Source organism: Sus scrofa, chromosome 10, assembly GCF_054392235.1.
Source record: "Sus scrofa isolate SSC_HxYL_T2T_F1_AM1 chromosome 10, Sscrofa_HxYL_maternal_Yorkshire_Landrace_v2.0, whole genome shotgun sequence".
Lineage (NCBI taxonomy): Eukaryota > Metazoa > Chordata > Mammalia > Artiodactyla > Suidae > Sus > Sus scrofa.
The window spans coordinates 19,938,433-19,959,836 of NC_139392.1; the positions used below are offsets into that span (position 1 = coordinate 19,938,433).

General features: G+C 38.3%; 1 protein-coding gene across 10 annotated transcripts in view; it reads left to right on the top strand.

The window, feature by feature from the left end:
- Positions 1 to 21,404, top strand: part of CATSPERE (catsper channel auxiliary subunit epsilon) — an 85,987-nt gene that overhangs the window by 11,061 nt on the left and 53,522 nt on the right. For 6 of the 10 annotated variants that reach the window (XR_014817489.1, XR_014817490.1, XM_084979308.1 and 3 more), the window contains 7 exons: positions 189 to 262; positions 1,116 to 1,185; positions 3,848 to 3,918; positions 6,664 to 6,688; positions 11,235 to 11,312; positions 13,502 to 13,608; positions 16,026 to 16,515. Coding sequence is in view for 8 of the 10 variants with exons in the window: in XM_084979308.1 (XP_084835434.1) it covers positions 189 to 262; positions 1,116 to 1,185; positions 3,848 to 3,918; positions 6,664 to 6,688; positions 11,235 to 11,312; positions 13,502 to 13,608; positions 16,026 to 16,515 (915 nt within the window). In the remaining 2 variants the exon portion in view is untranslated. Of the gene's footprint in view, positions 1 to 188; positions 263 to 1,115; positions 1,186 to 3,847; positions 3,919 to 6,663; positions 6,689 to 11,234; positions 11,313 to 13,501; positions 13,609 to 16,025; positions 16,516 to 19,956; positions 20,032 to 21,404 lie in introns of all 10 variants that reach the window. The other 4 variants (XM_084979310.1, XM_084979312.1, XM_084979313.1 and 1 more) reach the window with 3 other exon arrangements.

Genomic DNA, 21,404 nt, shown 5'->3' on the forward strand with positions numbered 1-21,404 from the left:
CAAAAAGGGAGGAGTCATAATACTTTTCCTTTTCCTTTGTCATAATACTTGTACAATTTCAAGGAATTGAATTTTAATCATTATTTCTTTAAATGATGACTTAGAAAATAGAGCCCAGCATCTAAACACTGAGATAAAAAGTTGTGGATCAGATATTTTGTTTGAGCTATTTTACCTTCTTTTTTCAGATTAAGTTAGAGTATGAAGGAACATTATTTTCTGAGTGGAGTGTGCCAAGAACTTGTTCTATAAAAAATAAAAGGTAAGATTTTTGCTGTGAAAGTCAATGTGTATGTAAAAAGAATTCATATAGTGTGGGCATTCATATTCGAGGCTGTGATTTTTTGGGTTTTTTATGATTTTAATTTTTTCCATTATAGTTGATATACAGTGTTCTGTCAATTTCTACTGTAGAGCAAAGTGACCCAGTCACACATATATATACATATTCTTTTTCTCACATTATCCTCCATCATGTTCCATCACAAGTGACTAGATAGAGTTCCTTGTGCTACACAGCAGGGTCTCATTGCTTACCCACTCCAAATGCAATAGTTTGCATCTATTAACTGTAGATTCCCAGGCCATCCCACTCCCTCTCCATTGGCAACCAGATGTCTGTTCTTCTAGTCCATGAGTTTCTGATTTTTTGTTTTTTAGGGCCACACCCATGGCCTCTGGAAGTTCCCAGGCTAGGGGTTGAATCGGAGCTACAGCTGCCAGCCTACACCACAGCCACAGCAACACCAGATCTGAGCCATGTCTGCGACCTACACCACAGCTCACAGCAACACCAGATCCTTAACCCACTGAGTGAAGCCAGGGACTGAACCCACAACCTCATGGATACTAGTTGGGTTTGTTACTGCTGAGCCACTACGTGAACTCCTCAAGGCTGTGATTTAATGTAAGTTTATTTTCATTAAATAGATATGAAGAGAAAGACAAGATTGCTTTGAAAATAGGAGAGAAGTGAAATACTGCTATATTTTAGCCTTTATTATTAGCATAAAATGGAAGTTTTTAGGCCTGAAGAGTAGTAAGGGGGATTTTTATAAACCTCCCGTGCATCTATCCATGTGTATTTCTCTGTTCCCATTCTTTTTAAATGCTAGTTCACCCAAGACAGAACTGCGTTGTTCTTCTCCTGGTGTTCAGACGATAAGACCAATTGTTACGGGTCCAGTAAGTTGATTTTAATAAGTTATTAAATCCTGAACAATCACCCCTGTTACGTTTTATTTTGCCTTTTTTTGACCTATGACTTAATGTAACCTGTTTTAAGTAGTAAAATTGTAACTATAAATAAGGTATTTAAAATTATCAGTATATCATTAATTTTTGGATCTATCTCATAGCTGTTACAGTAGTTCCCCCTTTATCCACGGTTACACCTTCTGTGGTTTTAGTTACTCATGGTCCACTGTGATCTAAAAGATTTAAATGGGAAATTCCTGAAATAAACAGTTCACAAGCTAAAATTGCCATTCTGAGTAGCACGATGAATGATCCTGCCATCCCACTCTATCCCACCTGGGACATTTTCTACCCATTAGTTACCTAGTAACTGTCTCAGTTATTGGATCTACTATTGCAGTACTGCTTGCTCAAGTAACCCTTATTTTATTCAATAACATCTCCAAAGTACAAGACTAGTGATGCTGGCAATTCAGATCTGCCAACGCAAAGCCATAAAGCGCTTTCTTTCAATGAAAAGGTGAAAGTCTTTGACTTCATAAGGAGAGACAAAAAGATGCTATTGATAGCATTATTTGGTTTAATTATTAGTTATGGTTAATCTCTTACTGTGCTTGATGCATAAATTAAACTTTGTCATAGGTATGTGTGTATAGGGAAAAAAACAGTATGTATACAGTTGGTTTGGTACTCTCTGCAGTTTCATCATCTACTGGGGTCTTGGAATACATCCCCCCTAGATAGAAGGGGACCACCATGTGTGATTTGTACATTACTGGGGTTTATTTTGTTTTGCTTTTTAGTGGAGCATCTGTGGCATATGGAGGTCCCCTGGCTGGGGGTCGAATCAGAGCTACAGCTGCCAGTCTTCGCCACAGCCACAGCAGAGTGGGATCCGAGCCAGGTTTGTAAGCTACACCACTGTGCACGGCAACGCTGGATCCTTTAACCCACTGAGCGAGGCCAGGGATCAAACCCGAGTTCTCATGGATGTGTGTCTGGTTCGTTGCCACAGAGCCACAGCAGGAACTTCCACGTGAGTTTTTTTAATTAATAAATGTATTAAAGCTCCAGTCACCATCTTAATGATAATAGTACTCCCAGTGGCCACACAACTTACAGTTGACATTTTCACACGAGCGTATCAAAATCCATTGCTATAGAGATTCGATATAACAAGCCCTGCCTTTGCTTGGGGGATTGTATCTTATTTTTACTTCATAATCTTTTCAGGGAACAGGTAGACAGGGTACTTTGGGAGAGGCCAGATGAATATATTAATTTGTTTTTCAATCCCAATAGATTGAAAAATGTTAGAATTTGGCTTTTTTAGTTTATGAGTGTTTACAATTCCTGAGAAAGTAGATGATTTTTTTCCCCTCTGCTATGTGTTGGAAGTCCACATAAATGTGTAATGTTCTGTAAAATATGCACACATAAATACACGTATATGAAGGAATATCACTGCATAATTTCATCAGAACTTACAGCCTTTAAGGAGGTATGTGTGCTTTTGAGATATACTCAAAAGCACTCAGTTATAACAACCAGAAGTATCTCCAGGCCTTGCCAGATGTCTCCTTGCAAGCAAAATCACCTCTACTTGAAAGCCATTAAAGAAGAAAATTATTGAACGGTGTTGCATTGAGGAAGACTGTCTAGGAGAATCTGCTGTTTCCCTTTGTGCAGTTACAGAGAACTCTTCTGTGCCCATAAGTGTGGGCATGCAGGAGTTCCACACTGACCAGCTCTCCTACATCATCTGGGTGCCCCACCATTCAGGTAGTTCTGGTCCTTCCTACATGGAGTTAACGTCACACCCACAAGTCACACCCACAGTTACGGTCTCAGGTCCACAAGACTGTCCCGACTTGAGATGCCAATTGCAAGTTCCAGGTTTTCACCTGGACTTCTTACTGACTTGTGATAAAGCCAGGTACTCACAGCCTTCTTCTCGAGTTTCCATAATTTACTCAACAGCTCTAAAAAGGCAGGGAAATACATTTACTGATTAAAATGAAGGACGTGGTAAAAGGATCCAGATGAACCACCGGGTCAAGAAGTACACAGGGCAAGGTCCAGATGGGTTCTGAGGGCAGCCACCTCTGTCACTCTGGAGCTGGATGAGTCACCTGCTGGCATGCAGATGTGTCCACCAACCTGGGCACTCTCTGACTCATGCTTTTGGGGGTTTTACGAAGACTTCATCCAGACGGCGTGGTTGATCATTAACTCCTTTTCCAGCCTTCTCCTCTTTCCGGAAAATGGGATGTTGAGCTGAACGTTCCAGCCTTTTAATCATTTCTAGTGATCACTTTCCAACCAGGAACCCACCAAGAGTTGTCTCATTAGAACAAAAGGAACGTAGGAGCTCTGTGTTAGACATTCCTAATACTCAGAAAAGCAAAAGAGTGTTTAGGAGCTGTGTGTCCGGAACCGAGGTCAAAGACCAAATATTAGAAGAAACTGGGTGAAGAACTATATGTATGTATGTATGTATGTGTGTGTGTGTGCGTGTGTGTGTGTATATATATATGTGTGTGTGTATGTATATATATATGTATATATATATATAATTTCACAAAGACAAATATAATAGAAACATTAAGCTATTTAAACTTATCATAGTTTCTTTTGCATTTTCTTTTAGGATTTAGAAGAAGAACGCTATTTATCTGTGGACGTATCTCATACTTGCTTTCTGTGGTATTATAATGTTATGTAAGTAATGCAAAAGAAAGGCGATTAATGTGTTTTAAGAGTATTTAGCTTTGGTGTTCCTGTCATGGCTCAGCGGTTAATGAACCCAACTAGCATCCATGAGGACGCTAATTCGATCCCTGGCCTCGTTCAGTGGGTTGAGGATCCGGCATTGCCTTGAGCTTGTGGTGTAGGTCACAGACGCGGCTCGGATCCTGAGTTGCTGTGGCTGTGGTATAAGCCGGTGGCTACAGCTCCCATTCGACCCCTAGCCTGGGAACCTCCATATGACGCAGGTGCGGCCCTAAAAAGCCCCCCCCCAAAAAAAGGAGTATTTAGCTTTAATTAACCACAAATGAATTATCAACATAGTTTCCATACAAGCTTTTATTCACCAATCAAGATATTCTCAAATGTATTGCCCAACTAATATTAAAGAACTAACAGTAGAAATAACAATGGCAACCACCATTTGAACATACGCTGCTTCTACATCGTCATACTTTACGTAAATTACTTTGTCAATTTTTACAATTACAGTGAAGTGTAACTATCACTAGCTTTATTACAAGTGAGGAGATGTAAGCTTGGATAGGTTAAATAATTCGGAAAAATATGCAGCTACTAAACAATAGCATTGGGAGCTGGTTCTGTTTTTTTCAGATTACCGCCTTCATTTTTGCAATATACATTATGTTCTAAGAGGACTCTCTTTGTCTCAGAGAGCTCTTCAAACCCTTTTTAACATGATGGCGAATGAATATAAATAAGAAGGAAAAACTGGTACAAGAAAAAAATCCATTATAAAATCATTCAATAACTAAAAAGCATCAGGGAATCAGAGGGTTTTTTTGGTATCATAGTCAAAGTGTATCCTAAGCACTGTAGATGCAAGGAACTGTCTTATGTGGTCCCTGCTCCCTGGAGGACAGTAATGTACCAAATTCTTTTTTTTTTTTTTTTTTTTTTTTGTCTTTTGTCTTTTGTCTTTTTGTTGTTGTTGTTGCTATTTCTAGGGCCGCTCCCGCGGCATATGGAGGTTCCCAGGCTAGGGGTTGAATCGGAGCTGTAGCCACCGGCCTACGCCAGAGCCACAGCAACGTGGGATCCGAGCCGCGTCTGCAACCTACACCACAGCTCACGGCAACGCCGGATCGTTAACCCACTGAGCAAGGGCAGGGACCGAACCCGCAACCTCATGGTTCCTAGTTGGGTTCGTTAACCACTGCGCCACGATGGGAATTCCTGTACCAAATTCTTTTATCTGCTTGACCTCCCTTCCTTTGGGGGAACCATCCCTCCCCTATTCTTTGGTGAAATTATTAATTTCATGTGATTTATGACCAGCCCTACCACCTCACATTTCATTGGCCGACAATTGAGGATCAGCATATGACCCAAAGACAACCTATGGGAAAACAAGTGTCTTCAATAAAGCGTGGTTGTCATTGACCATTGCCCTGATTTATACGGTCCCTTACAGTCAGATGGCTCTGCAGTTGATGTGCAATCTTTGGATTGAAAGTCCTGATAAGTAGATTTCAGTGAGTCCCACCAGGGAATACATGCTAACCCATTCTTCTGTGAATTACGGCTCCTCTTCCCAGAGTCTCACCAGGAAGCAGGGATTGAGTCTCTGTTACTAAGGAAACTGGTGGGCTTCTATCCTTGTTGGGGCTTTCAGAGATGCCAGTCCCCAGTTTTCTCCCTGTTGGTTTTGAACCTGTTGAGAAAAGGGAAAGGGAATATTTGGGAATAATAATTCCTGGTACAGCGTAATTGGAGGATCTACTTACCTCTGGCCAAAGGGCTACTTTATCCCAAGGGGCGATCACGGGAACCATCAATGCCTAATACCCATGCATCCATCATATAAGTCAAGAAATAGAACATTACCAGTGCCTGAGTTCCCCTCATGGCTCAGCGGTTAACAAACCCAACTAGTATCCATGAGGACATGGGTTCAATCCCTGGCCTCACTCAGTGGGTTAAGGATCCACGTTGCCATGAGCTGTGGTGTAGGTTGCAGACACAGCTCAGATCCTGCTTTGCTATAGTTACTGGTCAGATTTGTTTCCACTGCCCCACAATGGGAATTGCTTCACTTTAAAGTTACCTGTTAGGAGTTCCTGTTGTGGCACAGTGGAAATGAATCCAACTAGGAACCATGAGGTTTCGGGTTTGATTCCTGGCCTAGCTCAGTGGGTTGAGGATCCGGTGTCGCCATGAGCTGTGGTGTAGGTCTCAGACGTGGCTCAGATCTGGCGTTGCAGTGGCTCTGGTGTAAGCTGGCAGCTGTAGCTCTGACTGGACCCCTAGCCTGGCAACCTCCATATGCCACAGATGTGGCCCTCAAAAGACAAAAATAATAAAATAAAGTTATCTGTTAAAAGTAGAATGTTCAGACTAATATATATATATATATATATATATACAAACACATATATATATATTATATTTTTTTGGTCTTTTTGATCTTTTTGCCTTTTCTAGGGCCACTCCCTCAGCATATGGAGGTTCCCAGGCTAGGGGTCTAACTGGAGCTGCAGCCGCCAGCCTACCCCAGAGCCACAGCCACAGCAATGCGACCTAAACCACAGCTCACGGCAATGCCGGATCCTTAACCCACTGAACAAGGCCAGGGATCAAACCTGCAACCTCATGGTTCCTAATCAGATTCATTAACCACTGCGCCACGACGGAAATTCCCCAGACTAATATTTAGCATGCTGTTTACTAAAATATATGTTCTCTTTTTCCCAACAGAAATTTCATTCACAACTTAACCCAGGTAAAACTTTAAAAAAAAATGTATATGGCCTTCATATATTACTACTATATTATTTCTCTCTTATCTTCCATATTTACCAAAAGAGGAATTTTATAAATTTCAAAAAAAAAAAATTTGCTTAGAGCAGTGGTACTCAGTGTTTGAACTGAGGTCCCCTAGGTCTTTACAGACCTTTTTAGAAGGTCCATGAAGTCTACCCTTTTCCAACTACATATCTCTGTAAGGATAGATTTCCCCCTATATGTTTCCATGAAAATGACACATACCAACAGGCTGAATGTAGGAACAGTAATGATAATCCAGCTGTCTTCTATTGAACCAGACATTAAAGAGATTTTTTTTTTTTTTTTTTTGTCTTTTTGCTATTTCTTGGGCCGCTCCTGCGGCATATGGAGGTTCCCAGGCTAGGGGTCGAATCGGAGCTGTAGCCACCGGCCTACGCCAGAGCCACAGCAACGCAGGATCCGAGCCGCGTCTGCAACCTACACCACAGCTCACGGCAACGCCGGATCGTTAACCCACTGAGCAAGGGCAGGGACCGAACCTCCAACCTCATGGTTCCTAGTCGGATTTGTTAACCACTGCGCCACGACGGGAACTCCTAAAGAGATTTTAAAATGTAAAATAACCATTATTCTTACTATTACTTTTGTCTTTGGAAATAATTATTTTTTCATAAAAAAATGTTAGTAAATGTTAATATGTAAAAGGTTTATCATAGATTTTAAAATAAATATCTTCAAATGTTCTCAACTTTAATTTGTTATATGGTAAAAAATATTGATAGATCTAACCCACATAAAACCAAAGCTCTGTGGGATTCTTAATAATTTTTAAGCCTGTGAAGGGGTCTTGAGGTCCAAAAGTTTTTGACATCTGGATTGGAGGTTGATTATAGGTATGATAGAGAGATGTATTCAAAAGCTGAAAATTGAAATAAGGTAATAGTTATGGAAATTAAAGCTCTAAAAACATTTTCATTTTCTCAAAGCAGTGATTTAATGGGAAGTAGAGGTAGTAATAAGAAAGAAATAGATCCCCTTGCTGTACAGTGGGAAAATAAAAAAATTTAAAAAAGAAAAAAAGGAATAGAGAGGAAGAGAGAGACAGAGAAAGTAAGAAAGAAACTTGCTATATTAGATCAAGATGGCTGAATGAGCCCATGTGCCATATGCATTCCTATCCCAATGTCAATCGACATTTCAGGATTATTTATTAAGGCTATAACAGTGCTAAAAAGCAAGAAAGAATATTATCAGTGGATAATAAATTTCAAGATAAAAAATAGAAACTTCTAAAAATAGAATACCTAATAGAGACCCAATAATTCAGAATAGCCTCTCATCCAAGTACTAACCAGGTCCAACCCTGCTTAGCTTCCGAGATCAGACAAGATCAGGGGCGTTCAGGGTGGTGTAGCCATAGACTAGAATAGCCTCCATCTCACTCAAACCATATAGCAATGCCTCGAGAAAATATGTGTGTGTATAATGCTAGTGCAAACTTTTACATTAATATAGGTACACATGTTTGTGTATATAGAATTTAAAAGCAATTAAAGGAATTTTCTAGTTATCAGAAGTAACTTAAGAACTAAAATCCAGAGTTAGATAGATTGAATTCTGAACTAAAGGTATTAGACAGAATATAAGCCCTGATAGATAAAGGATGATGTTTTAATATATGTATGAGGATAGAAAATGAAGTCTTCAACCTATGGGAGAGGATAGATCTGAAACTAACCTCTCTACTTGAAGGTAGGATTTATGAAAGGTCTGTAAAATTACAACCAGTAAAGCTCCACTCACTAGCATAGAGTATTTGCAAATAAATGATACATCCTTTGGTGGGGAGCTATAAATGGTCAAGGAGTTGCCTTTACAGAGTTTCAGGTGGATGTTCAAGTTTACCAGCTCAAGAGGTTGCAGAACCTAGAAACAAGCAGTAAACACAAAAATGCAAGCAGTGACACACATAGGGCCTAGGCCGAGGTGATTATAAAATCCATTTCGTAACCAAGAGTGTCAGGACTCTCATGGAAAACAAACCCTCTGAAAATAATCTCAAGATAAAAGGTATAAACCACAAAAAAAGATAAACTGCCTAGAATAGACACACACATAGAGATGGAGAAATTTCATACTTTTCAAAACTAAGTATGAGAACTGTGAAAGGTTATTAAATCCATATTTTAAATGGTCAAAAAGATAAGAGAAACAAAGAAAACAGGAACAAGAATTATTCATAATTATACAACATTCAGAAATTGAAAAGCATTCTATATAAATATCTTGAGATAAAAAAACAGGTATCTGAAGATAAAAATCCAATAACGAGTTAAATAGAAAACTAGATACAGTTGAGAAAATGCAGAACTAGGAATCTGGAATCAGAATCATGCAAAATGCAGAACATAAAAATGAAAAGCTGTAAAATACCCAAAGAGAAGCTGAGACATAGAAGGTAGACGAAGCCAGTTTATCATACATATGATAGGAGTTCCAAAGGGGAAGAGCCGAAACTGGAGATAATACTCAAAGAGATAGTTAAGGAGAATTCTCACAGCTGAAGACATGTTCTCAGATTGAAAGACTAAAGTACTGAATCCAGTAAATAATGAGCAAACTAACATGCTAGTAAATCTAAATAAACATTGATATTCAAACATTGTAATAATGACTAATTTTTTAACAAAAATGAGCTAAAAATATTAGATGACAAAAGAATAGAAAACAGGAGAATTTGAGTGTGTAATTTCTAATGTTATTATAACATATTCAGGATGGGGATACTGACTAACTTTTCGTCTATGTTAAATATGAAAGTAAAAATTTAAGGCTGCCTATTAAAGTAATAGAAATAAGGGCATAATTTCTAAAAAACGGAGTTCTAGAAGAAGAACTTTTAAAATGCTAACAATTCAAAAGGAGAAAATAAAAAAGAAAAATAGTGAAATTAAAACAATATAAGGGGAGTTCTCATCATGGCTCAGCAGAAACAAATCCATGAGGACGCAGGTTTGATCCCTGGCCTCATTCAATGGGCTAAGGATGCAGTGTTGCCATGAGCTGTGATGTAGGTCGCAGATGCAGCTTGGATCTGGTGTTGCTGTGGTGTAGGCCAGCAGCTACAGCTGGGAACCTCCATATGCTGTAGAGACAAAAGACAAAAAAATAAATAAATAAAATAAATAAAACAATATAAGGATACAAAAATAAGATTTAAGAAATTACTTAAGATAAATCAGTGATCAAATATTATTAGATTAAAATCACCTAGTACATAACAAAAACTCCCCAAATCTGATTTTTATATTGTTGCACAGTTAAATAGTAACAAAAAATTTGGTGGGGGTATAGTGTAAACAGGTTAATACTATCAAGAGGAAACTGGGGTGATGATATGAATATCATATAAAAGATATATTGAGCCCAAAAGATAGTAATGTCATAAAGAGAGAAGTTACTTCATGATAAGGGAAAGATGCTGAAATTCACTTCATCTCAGGAAAATTCAAATCATCATATTGGTAAAACGTGAACAATGGATAACTATTGCTAGAGGGGCTCAGGGCAGAAGAATCCAACTCAAACTTTTCTAGTGGAGAATATAAGTTAGAGCCTTATTCACATTTTTTGGAGCGTAATCTTGAAATACCTATTAAAACAAAAAATTATAATAATTGGATCAATAATCCTACTCCTGGGAATCTACTCCACAGAAATAAAACCTCCAGTCTATAGTCATTGAAATTCTCCAGTGTCAACTCTTATAATGCCTAAATAATGTTCTATGCTGTGGTTATATTGTAATTTACAGATTTCTCTAATGGAGATTTACTATGGCTCCAGTTTTGTATTATTTTGTTTTGCTTTACCACTATTATGATGCTGCAAAATATAGATCCTTTTCCATATGGCCGTATATTTTTTTTAAAAATGAGAAGAATTACATCTATTGAAATGGCTATGCTGTATCAAGTGACAGAAGCAAGTTACAAATAACATGAGTATTGTAATTTCATTTTTGTAAAAAATGTTTGAGTTTGGGGGATGCTATGTCTTTTTATGGGTACAAAGTTTTAGCATTAGTTACCTCAGTAGTGTAGAGGATATTAAATACTTCTTTGAACTGTTTCTCTGGTTTAAAACAATACATATTATTTTTTATTTTTATTGAGATACTCAAAATTTAAAATAAAAAAATTTTTTTAAAAAAAGGAGTTCCCATCGTGGCTCAGCATTAGCGAACCTGACTAGTGTCCATGAGAAGGTAAGTTTGATCCCTGGCCTCTCTCAGTGGGTTAAGGATCCATGAACCGTGGTGTAGGTCACAGACGTGGCTCAGATCTGGTGTTGCTGTGGCTGTGTTGCAGGCCAGCAGCTACAGCTCTGATTCGACCCCTAGCCTGGGAACTTCCATATGCCATGGGTTCGACTGTAAAAAGACAAAATAAAACAAAACATTTTTATCGTTATGTATTAGCACAACTAAAAATGAAATTTGTCCAAAATATAAAGATACACAAACATATTTTATTTTGTAGGTTGTCACTGTATGGATATATGATCCAGAAAACGCAGACCCTAATGAGTTGCTACGGAATGCAAATGAACCTTCCCTAGTAGGTGGAAACATTAATTACTATCATAGATGAAATAATATGCTAAATTTCTTTTTTAAGAGCTGTAAATAGGAGTTCCTTTCATGACTCAGTGGTTAACAAATTCAACTAGTATTCGTGAGGATGTGGATTGGATCTCTGGCCTCATTCAATGAGTTAAGGATCCGGCTGAACTGTGGTGTAGGTCGAAGACAGCTCGGATCTGGTGTTGCTGTGGCTGTAGTGTAGGCCAGCAGCTGTAGCTCCAATTCAACCCCTAGCCTGGGAAACTCCATATGCTGTGGGTGTGGCCCTAAATAGACAAAAAAAAAAAAAAAGTGATGTTTATATAAACTTCATGTTATATAACATGAATATGTAACAGGAATCTATATTTGGTAAATCTTAAGAAAACATCCTAAATGTGTTTTTATATGTTTGATGATTTCTTTGTAGTATTTTTTCTATATTTATAAAATTATCTTTATTGACCATGAATTACCTTCCCAATAGTGAAACATGTTCTTAAGCTTGTTTACATAATTGTCTTTTTTTTTTTTTTGTCTTTTCTAGGGCTACTTCCCGAGGCACATGGAGGTTCCCAGGCTAGGGGTCTAATTGGAGCTGTAGCTGCCGGCCTACACCACAGCCACATCAATGCCAGATCCAAGCCGCATCTTCAACCTACACCGCAGCTCACTGCAACACTGGATCCTTAACCCACTGAGCAAGGCCAGGAATCGAACCCTCAACCTCATGGTTCCTAGTCAGATTCATTTCTGCTGAGCCTCAACGGGAACTCCTACATAATTGTCTTAATGTTTTCTTAGCCTGTCCTTTTTTCTATCATCTTATATATGTTGCTTGTATTTTATTTCCATCATATTCTATGCTACATTAAGAATGCTCCATTTGGGAGTTCCCTTCGTGGCTCAGTGGTTAACGAACCTGACTAGGATCCATGAGGTTTTGGGGTTCGATCCCTGGTCTTGTTCAGTGGGTTGAGGATCCAGCATTGCCATGAGCTGTGGTGTAGGCTGGCAGCTGTAGCGCCTATTCAACCCCTAGCCTGGGAACCTCCATGTACCACGAGTGCGGCCCTAAAACGCAAGGAGAAGGGAAAGAAAAAGGAAAAAATAAAAAAGAATGCTCCATGTACTCTTTCCTCTGCAGCTATATGAGAGATACTTGTATTTAAAGTTCTGAATCATGAGTTAAGATTTTTTAGAAAGGAAAAATAATCTGTGATTTATCAGGTATTTAACAGGAAACTCTATTTTTCTCTATCAAAATCATTAAATGTGTATTCTTCAGGAAGGCCTTCCTGACTCTAATTCCTACTCTCAAAATATTGGTTAAATCCTATTTATTAAGCAATCTCATGGTCTCGACGGTTACACCCTTACTGATACGCATTACAGTATTCGCAGAAGTTCCTTTGTGGGTGATGAGGTATTTCTAGGAAATTAAACAGGGGCATTATTGCAAGATTCTTGACTGGCCCCCATTATCTGATTTTTTTTAATTCTAGGGATTCCCCATAATGAAACTATTGCTGCTATTCTAAAAATATATGGGATAATTCCAGTCAGTTTAACATATCCTTAAATTTCATGAGGAAAAGAAGGAACATATCAGATCTATCTTTGTACTAATAGAATTTTTCTTAAAGCCTCCAGATGTCATTTGAAACATGCCTTGAAAGGGTGTGTTGTTTTGAATTCAAGCTCACATAGCTAACAGATGACTTTTAGAAACTCCATTATGAATTTCAGTGACATTAAAACTAAGGGTATTGGGAGTTGCCTGGGGGCCTAGCAGTTAAAGGATCTGGTGTTGTTAACTGATGTGGCTTGGGTTCAATCCCTGGCCTAAGAACTTACGTGTGTCACTAGTGTGGCCAAAACAAAAAACAAAAAAGCAAACAAACACAATCCATGATCTCCATTCATTCAAGATTCTGATTGTGCGAAGTATTTTCAACATGTTGGAAACTGAATTATGACTTATTTATAATTCATGAAGTTCTAATGGGGAGGGGACCACATGGTAGGAAAAAAACAAAACTGAATCTTGAAAATGTGGTAAATTTATAAATGTCAACAAGGTCAACTAAAATAATACATTCAATGTATTATGATGTAACTTCAGAATAGTTTTGGCTATGAAAAGCGTAAAAAGCGGATTTTTTTTTTTTTTTTTTTTTACAGAATTCCATAATACTTAGCAAGCAATTTGCTACTTTGGGACAGAAGCCTACCATACAAACATTTCTGGAGAGAAAAGTTTATTTTCCACATAGACAAATGAAGAATGGGTATTTACTTCTAAATTTTCACATATAAAATTCACTTTAAAATTAAGTAAAATAATCATCGGAAACTTAAAGTAAAAGAAATTTTAAAACCCTAGTGGAATTTCATGGAATATCTTATATGTAATTTCCAAGGAGCTCCTTTCAGCACATAGAAATTGTGATAATCAGAACTCATTACCAACTCAGAAAATACCAGTCACAGTCCTGGATTATCATTTCACAATTTGCATTAGTAGGTAAACTTCAGTGCAAGAGCCTCATTCAGGATGGTGGCGTATCCTGGCAAACCACAAAATGTGTCCTGCTGGTGCTTTAAAGGGAGCCAGGGTTATGACAAATGGCATGATCATTACCACCATCAGAGGACACACACGCACGCACGCACACGCACGCACACACGCCCACACCCCACATATTCCACCTGAGAAGTAAAATCTGTTATTGTTAGTAGGTGATCATGGGGTTTAGATAGTCTTTCTTAATCTACTGAGCATCTAGGCACAGGACAAGGTGCTTATAACTAAAAGATACAATTCCTACAGTCAGTGACGTTATAGTTTAGTGGGGGAGCCAAGTAAACAAAGAGATGTTCTGATAGTGAGCCCAGGGTGAGGTGGGATACATCAAGGGTGCACCAACTAAGACTTTCTTAGAGAGTGCACTAACTAAGGCTCAGGGAAGACTTTCCTAAAGAGGTAACATTGCCATTATTGAAAAGAAATAAAAATTAGCTGATTGGTTGGAAGAGCATTTCAGACAAAGGGGCAACATGTAGGAGAAATACATTTAGATCGCATCTTAGAGGTGGTATTGAGTTGGGATGAAAGTGTTTGCATGAACCAGTAATGTGAAAAAAATGTAGAAAGACTAATATAGTTTTTAAAAAGAAACATAGATGAGAGATGTAGCAGATAAACAAACAGTTATAGACCAATACATTTGAAAACGTAAATAGAAAACTGTTAAAAAATCAATTTTTCAAAGCTGACTCAAGGAGTTCTCATCATGGCACAGGGGAAACAAATACGACCAGGAACCATGAGGTTTCGGGTTCCATCCCTGGCCTCACTCAGTGGGTTAAGGATCCAGCATTGTTGTGAGCTGTGGTATAGGTCGCAGACGCAGCTCGGATCCTACGTTGCTGTGGCTGTGGTGTAGACTGGCAACTGTAGCTCTGATTCGATCCCTAGCCTGGGAACCTCCGTATGCCTTGGGTGCAGCCCTAAAATGCAACAACAGCAACAACAAAAAAAGGTGACTCAAAAGGAAATATAGAAGTTGAGCAATATTTTCACTATAAAGAAACTTAATCAGTATTTAACAATCTTTAGGGAGGGGAAGAGAGCACTAGCACAGATAATTCCAATCCTAAATAGCAAAGTGAAGTTAGCAAATTAGATTATCCCAATTCAGGCAAGATCTCTATATGAGAAAGAAAAATTATAAGTGAATCTCATTCATGAACCTAGATGCAAAATCCTGAATAGCAAAATATGAAAAGCGATAAGATATGTAATAAAGTTGGTTTATACCAGAAGTGCAAGGTTAGTATAATATTTTAAATATTTTAATATAATTTACTATATTAGATTAAAGGAGAAAACTAGATGATCATCTCAATAGAGATAGACTAAAACTTTTTTTTTTTTCTTTTCCAGGTCTGTACCTGCAGCAAATGGAGGTTCCCAGGCTAGGATCTAATCAGAATTGTAGCCACCGGCCTACACCACAGCCACAGCAATGCCAGATCTGAGCTGTGTCTGCAACCTACACGACAGCTCACGGCAATGCCGCATCCTTAACCCACTGAGCGAGGCAAGGGATCGAACCCACAACCTCATTCCTAGTTGGATTCGTTTCCACTGAGCCACAATGGGAACTCCAGAATAAAACTTTAAAATGAAATTGTTCTTTACTTCATATCATACATTAAAATAATTTCAGATTGATGATAATAATAAAATTAACTCAGAAGACATACACTGGAAAGGCTAGACTGAAAAACACACAGAGCTAGGATAATGTCTTTATTGCCTCAGTATAGAAAACAATTTCTATAATCACTAAAAGTAACTCAAATTATAAAAGCAAAGACTTGATAAACAACTTGATAAACTAGTATGCCTGAGGACAGGGGCCTTGGCCTTGCTCAATGGGTCGGGGATCTGGTATTGTCATGAGCTGTGGTGTAGGTCACAGACACGGCTCAGATCCAGCATTGCTGTGGCTGTGGTGTAGGCTGGCAGCTGTAGCTCTGATTCAACCCCTAGCCTGGGAACTTACATATGCTGTGAGTGCAGCCCTAAAAAGAAAAAAAAAATTATAAAAGATGATAAATGTCAGCACTGTGCAAGATGAATTGGAGGGGGAGAGGAAGAGGATATTTAGTCTAATAGTTCCTGTTTTTCTCATCTTAGAGCCTGGCAGATCACAATACCAATGAACTCAGATGTGCTAAAGGAGATTGAGGGAAATCAAGTGGCTTTTCAAGACTGCTTTATTGCAGACATTCTTTTCCTGCTGACTACTCCTTTGTTGACAATGCCCGAGATTCCTGGTTTTCTACCAATCTCTTCGCCGCAGGGTAGTCAGCTAATAGCAGACTGGGCTGCTTGTGTTCCTTCGTCAGTTGTTGTGGTGGCTGATATGGAGACCTTTCAGACAAATAATTCATTCCATACTTGGACCAGAATCAGAGTGCCTCCAAACATTCTGACTGATGATGAAAGACACAGTGTGTCTGATGTGACCTTATCAGAAGATGGAATATTTTTTTTAATAAACGATATTCTTTACATAAAAAAATTTAGCGCATTTACAAGACTGGGAGAAGATGTAAATCTTCCTAATGGTGGAATTATTGGGATTACATCAAGAAAATGGTGTTGGGTCAAATATTTATTGAAGGTTAGTAAAAAATTACATATATATATTATACCTACATATTTAAATATATTTACTGTACTGTTTAATTCAATGAATGATATATCATGATATATGCAGCTCTTCGTAGAGTTATTTATGCTTGTAAATAGCTTTCTGACCTAACTGCTCAAAGGCATTGTACCTCTAACAACAGAGAATAACAGTAAATCTAAAATATCTTAAAAAAAATTTTTTTTTGTCTTTTTAGGGCCGCACCCATGGCATATAGAGGTTCCCAGGCAAGGGGTCAAATCGGAGTTGTAGCTGCCAGCCTACACCACAGCCACAGCAGCGCAGGATCCAAGCCATGTCTGTGACCTACACCACAGCTCATGGCAACGCCAGATCCTTAACCCACTGAGCAAGGCGAGGGATCGAACCTACATCCTCATAGATACTAGTCAGATTCAGTTCCACTGAGCCACCACAGGAACTCCTATCTTTTTAATTTAAATAAATTTAACTTAAATAAATGGAAAAGAAAATGGAAAACATAAGGGAAAATATAATCAAATGGCAGGGCAATTAGTAAAACATAAAGCAAGGAAGTCATTACCACAAATTGAGGGTAATGGTTATCCTGGAAAGGAAAGATGCAGTGATTGGGAGAGGGCATAGGTGACATCTGAGAGTTCTGATGATACTGTTTCTTGATCTATACAGTCATCACACAGATTTCTGCTTTGTGATAAGTCTTTTGTTTGTGGCTTCCTTTGCGCCACAAGAGCTTTTAAGTTTAATTAGGCCCCATTCATTTATTTTTACTTTTATTTCCATTATCTATCTTAGGAGACAGATCCAAAAAAATATTGCTGTGATTAGGGTCAAAGAGTGTTGTATCTATGTTTTCCTCTAAGAGTTTTATAGTATCTGCTCTTACATTTAGATCTTTAATCCATTTTGAGTTTATTTTGGTATATGGTGTTAGAGAATGTTCCAATTTCATTTTTTTCACAGGTAGCTGCCCAGTTTTCATAGCACCACTTATTGATGAGATTATCTTTTCTCCTTGTATATTCTTGCCTCCTTTGTAGTAAATTAATTGACCATATTGTGTGAGTTTGTTTCTTGGCTTTCTATCCTATTCCATTGATCTGTGTGTCTGTTTTTGTGGCAATACTATACTGTTTTAATGACTGTAGCTTTGTGATATAGTCTGAAGTCAGGGAGCATGATTCCTCCAACTCTGTTCTTCTTTCTCAAGATTGTATTGGCTATTCGGAGTCTTTTGTGTTTCCATACAAATTTTAAAATTATTTGTTCTAGTCCGGTGAAAAATTTTATTGGTAATTTGATAAGGATTGCATAAAATCTGTAGATTGCCCTTGCATAGCATGATCATTTTAACAATATTGATTCTTCCAATCCAAGAACATGATGTATCTTTCCACTTGTTTGTGTCGTTTTCAATTCTTTCATCAGTGTCTTCAGAAAATCATTTAATTGAATAAAAGTGAGAATATGAGATATCGTATTTTTGAAATGCTGCTAAAGCGGTGCCTAGAATGAAATTTAGAGCATTAAATATGTATATTAGAAACTTCCACTTCTGACCAAGATAGAATAAAAAACAAGGACTATATCCTTACCCTGCAGCATGAAACAAGAGCAAAAAATGTTTTAGACAATGCTTTCTATATTCAAGGACATTGGAAACCAAGATGAGCCCTGCAATTGCCCTAACTTAATGTCTTAAGAAAGTTCCCAGACCAGGAAACTGTGAAATAGGAAAATGAGGCAGTCCAGTAGATTGCCTGAGTTGAGGAAGTAGAACTGATTGGCAGGAAAGACAAAGGTGGCTGGAGTTTGCAAAGCAGAATAGCAAAGATGAAAGAGCTGTGCACAGAATTCCAGAGATATGCTAAGGGTCCCCTTCATCTATGCACAAAGTGTATATTTGTGAGGAAAGTATCCAAATATGGGGAAGGAACCAACTAAAAGGACTAGGGAATAGAATTCACAGCTCATACAAGGATGGGAATAGTACCTGTTCTAACCAGCCAGATTGAAAACACTTGTAACAATTCATGTGGGATTGGGTAGTGTGCTCCAAAGGGTTGTTGCCTCAGTACTGAGGAATAATTATCACTAGACTAAATGCTTTCTGACCCCATCTAACAAATCTTAAAAAGAAGACCCAAAATATCCAGCTGTTTTAAAGTAATGTAATACATCTCAGAACGAAACTCAAGAATATTTAGGAGTTCCCATCGTGGCACAGTGGTTAACAAATCTGACTAGGAACCATGAGGTTGCGGGTTTGATCTCTGGCCTTGCTCAGTGGGTTAAGGATCCTGTGTTGTTGTGGCTCTGGCATAGGCCAGCGGCTACAGCTCTGATTCAACCCCTAACCTGGGAACCTCCACATGCTGCAAAAGCGGCCCTAGAAAAGGCAAAAAGACAAAAAAAAAAAAAGAATATTTACAATAATATTCAACACCCAACAAGGTAATAGTCATAATTTCTGACGTAGAATAAAAACATCAGGCATACAAAGAAGAAAAAATACGAGTCATAATTAGAAGAAAAATCATCCAATCAAAATTGAACCCAAACTCACACAGATCTTAGAATTAGCAGACCTTATAAGTGACTGATCTACTATCTTTACTGTATGTTTGTCGTTACCAGTGAGATTTTTCCTTTTATGGTTTTTACATTTCTGGTCGTAGCCTTTTCATTTCCATTTAGAGAAGTTCCTTTAACATTTCTTGTAAAGCCAGTATAGTGGTGTTGAACTCTTTTATCTTTTGTTTGTAAAACTCTATTTCTGGAGTTCCCGTCATGGCGCAGTGGTTAACAAATCCGACTAGGAACCATGAGGTTGTGGGTTCAGTCCCTGCCTTTGCTCAGTGGGTTAACGATCCGGCGTTGCCGTGAGCTGTGGTGTAGGTTGCAGACGCAGCTCAGATCCTGAGTTGCTGTGGCTCTGGCGTAGGCCGGTGGCTACAGCTCCGATTCGACCCCTAGCCTGGGAACTTCCATATGCCGCAGGAGCGGCCCAAGAAATAGCTAAAAAGACAAAAAAAAAAAACAAAACTCTATTTCTCATTCAAATCTGAATAATAGCCTTTCCAGGTAGAGTATTCTTAGCTGTAGGTTTTTTCTCTTTATCACTTTGAATATATTGTGCCACTTCTTTGGGCCTGTAGTTTCTGCTGCAAAGTCATGTAATTATCTTATGGTAGTTCTCTTGTGTGTAACTAGTTGATTTTTCCTTGCTTCATTATTATTTATTCATTCATTCATTCATTCATTGGCTGTGTCTGCATTAAGTAGAAGTTCCCAGGCCAGGAATCAAAACCCATGTCATCGCAGTGGCCTAAGCCACTGCAGGGAAAACACCAAATTTTTAACCTGCTGCACTATAAGGGAACTCCATCTCTTGCTGCTTTTAAGAGTCTTTATTTTTTGTCATTTTAGTTGTAATTTGTCTTGATGTTCATCTTGTTTGGGACTCTCTGCTTGTTGGACCTGGATGTTTGTTTCCTTTCTCAGGTTAGTGAAGTTTTCAGCTATTATTTCTTCAAATAAATTGTCTGCCCTTTCTTCTCCTTTGGGAGCCCCTATAATGCAAGTGTTGGTAAGCCTCGATGTTGTCTAAGAGCTTTCTTAAACTATGTTTATTTTTTTAATTCTTTGTTTTTCCTTCAATTCAATTCACGTGATTTTAACTACTCTGTCTTTCTGATCACTGATCCATTCCTCTATAGCATCTAATGTACTGTGCTTCCTTCTAGGGTATTTTTATTTCAGCTATTGTATTCTTCAGCTCTGGTTGGTTCTTTTTTATATTTTCTAGCTCTGTTGAAATTCTTAGTATTTTCTTCCATTCTTCTCCCAAGTATGTTGAGCATTTTATGTCCATTACCTTGAACTCTTTATCAGATAGATGGCTTATCTCCACTTTGATTCATCCTTTTTCTGGGATTTTGTTTCATTTCTTCATTTGGAACATACTTCTCTGTCTCTTCATCTTTCCCAATTCTTTATTTTTACTTCTATGTGTTATGTAGGTCAGTTATGTTTCTTGATCTTGGAGAAGTGGTTTAATGAAAGAGACATTCTATGGGGCCCAGCAGCACCCTCCCCTCTGATCTCCAGAACTACATGCTGTACTGGTACCCCCGATGTGGGCTAAAAACAGACTTCTGTGGTGGGGTGCTGACTACTGTGGCCATGTTAGTCAGTGGGACTGACCCCTGGACAAGTTGGCTGTGAGGCTGCTCCTTGGGTGATGGCTGTGGGCCCACTGGAGAGCAGGAGGCTTCCTGTTCAGTTGGCTATGAGGCTCAATGGGTATGGTGCTTCTGCAGCCCATTGGATGGCAGGGCTGGGTTTCCACATGACTGCCTGCATGGGTCAGGAGGGCTCTTAGCTGGTGACAACATGTTGCAGTGTGGGTCCAAGTTAAATAATTTAAAATATAAAGCTAAAACAAATTCACACAAACTACCAAAGCTTCCTTGAAATAAAACAGGTAGCATGAATACCCCTATATTAAAGAAATTTAATTTGTTATTTAAAACCTTCCCAAAAAGAAAACTTTAGGCCAAGAGGGTTTCACCAGTGAATTCTATGATATATTTTTAAAATAAATCACATGATTTCTAAACTCTTTCAGAAAACCGAAGGGGGAAGGGAATACTTCCTAAATTATTCTATGAGGGAAGGATTATCTGATACCACAACCAAGAAAAACACATTACAAGAATATAAAACAGCAGACCAATATCTCTCATAAAGAACTTCTTTTTTTTTTTTTTGTCTTTTGTTGTTGTTGTTATTGTTGTTGTTGCTATTTCTTGGGCTGCTCCCTCGGCATTATTGTTGTTGTTGTTGTTGTTGCTATTTCTTGGGCCGCTCCCGCG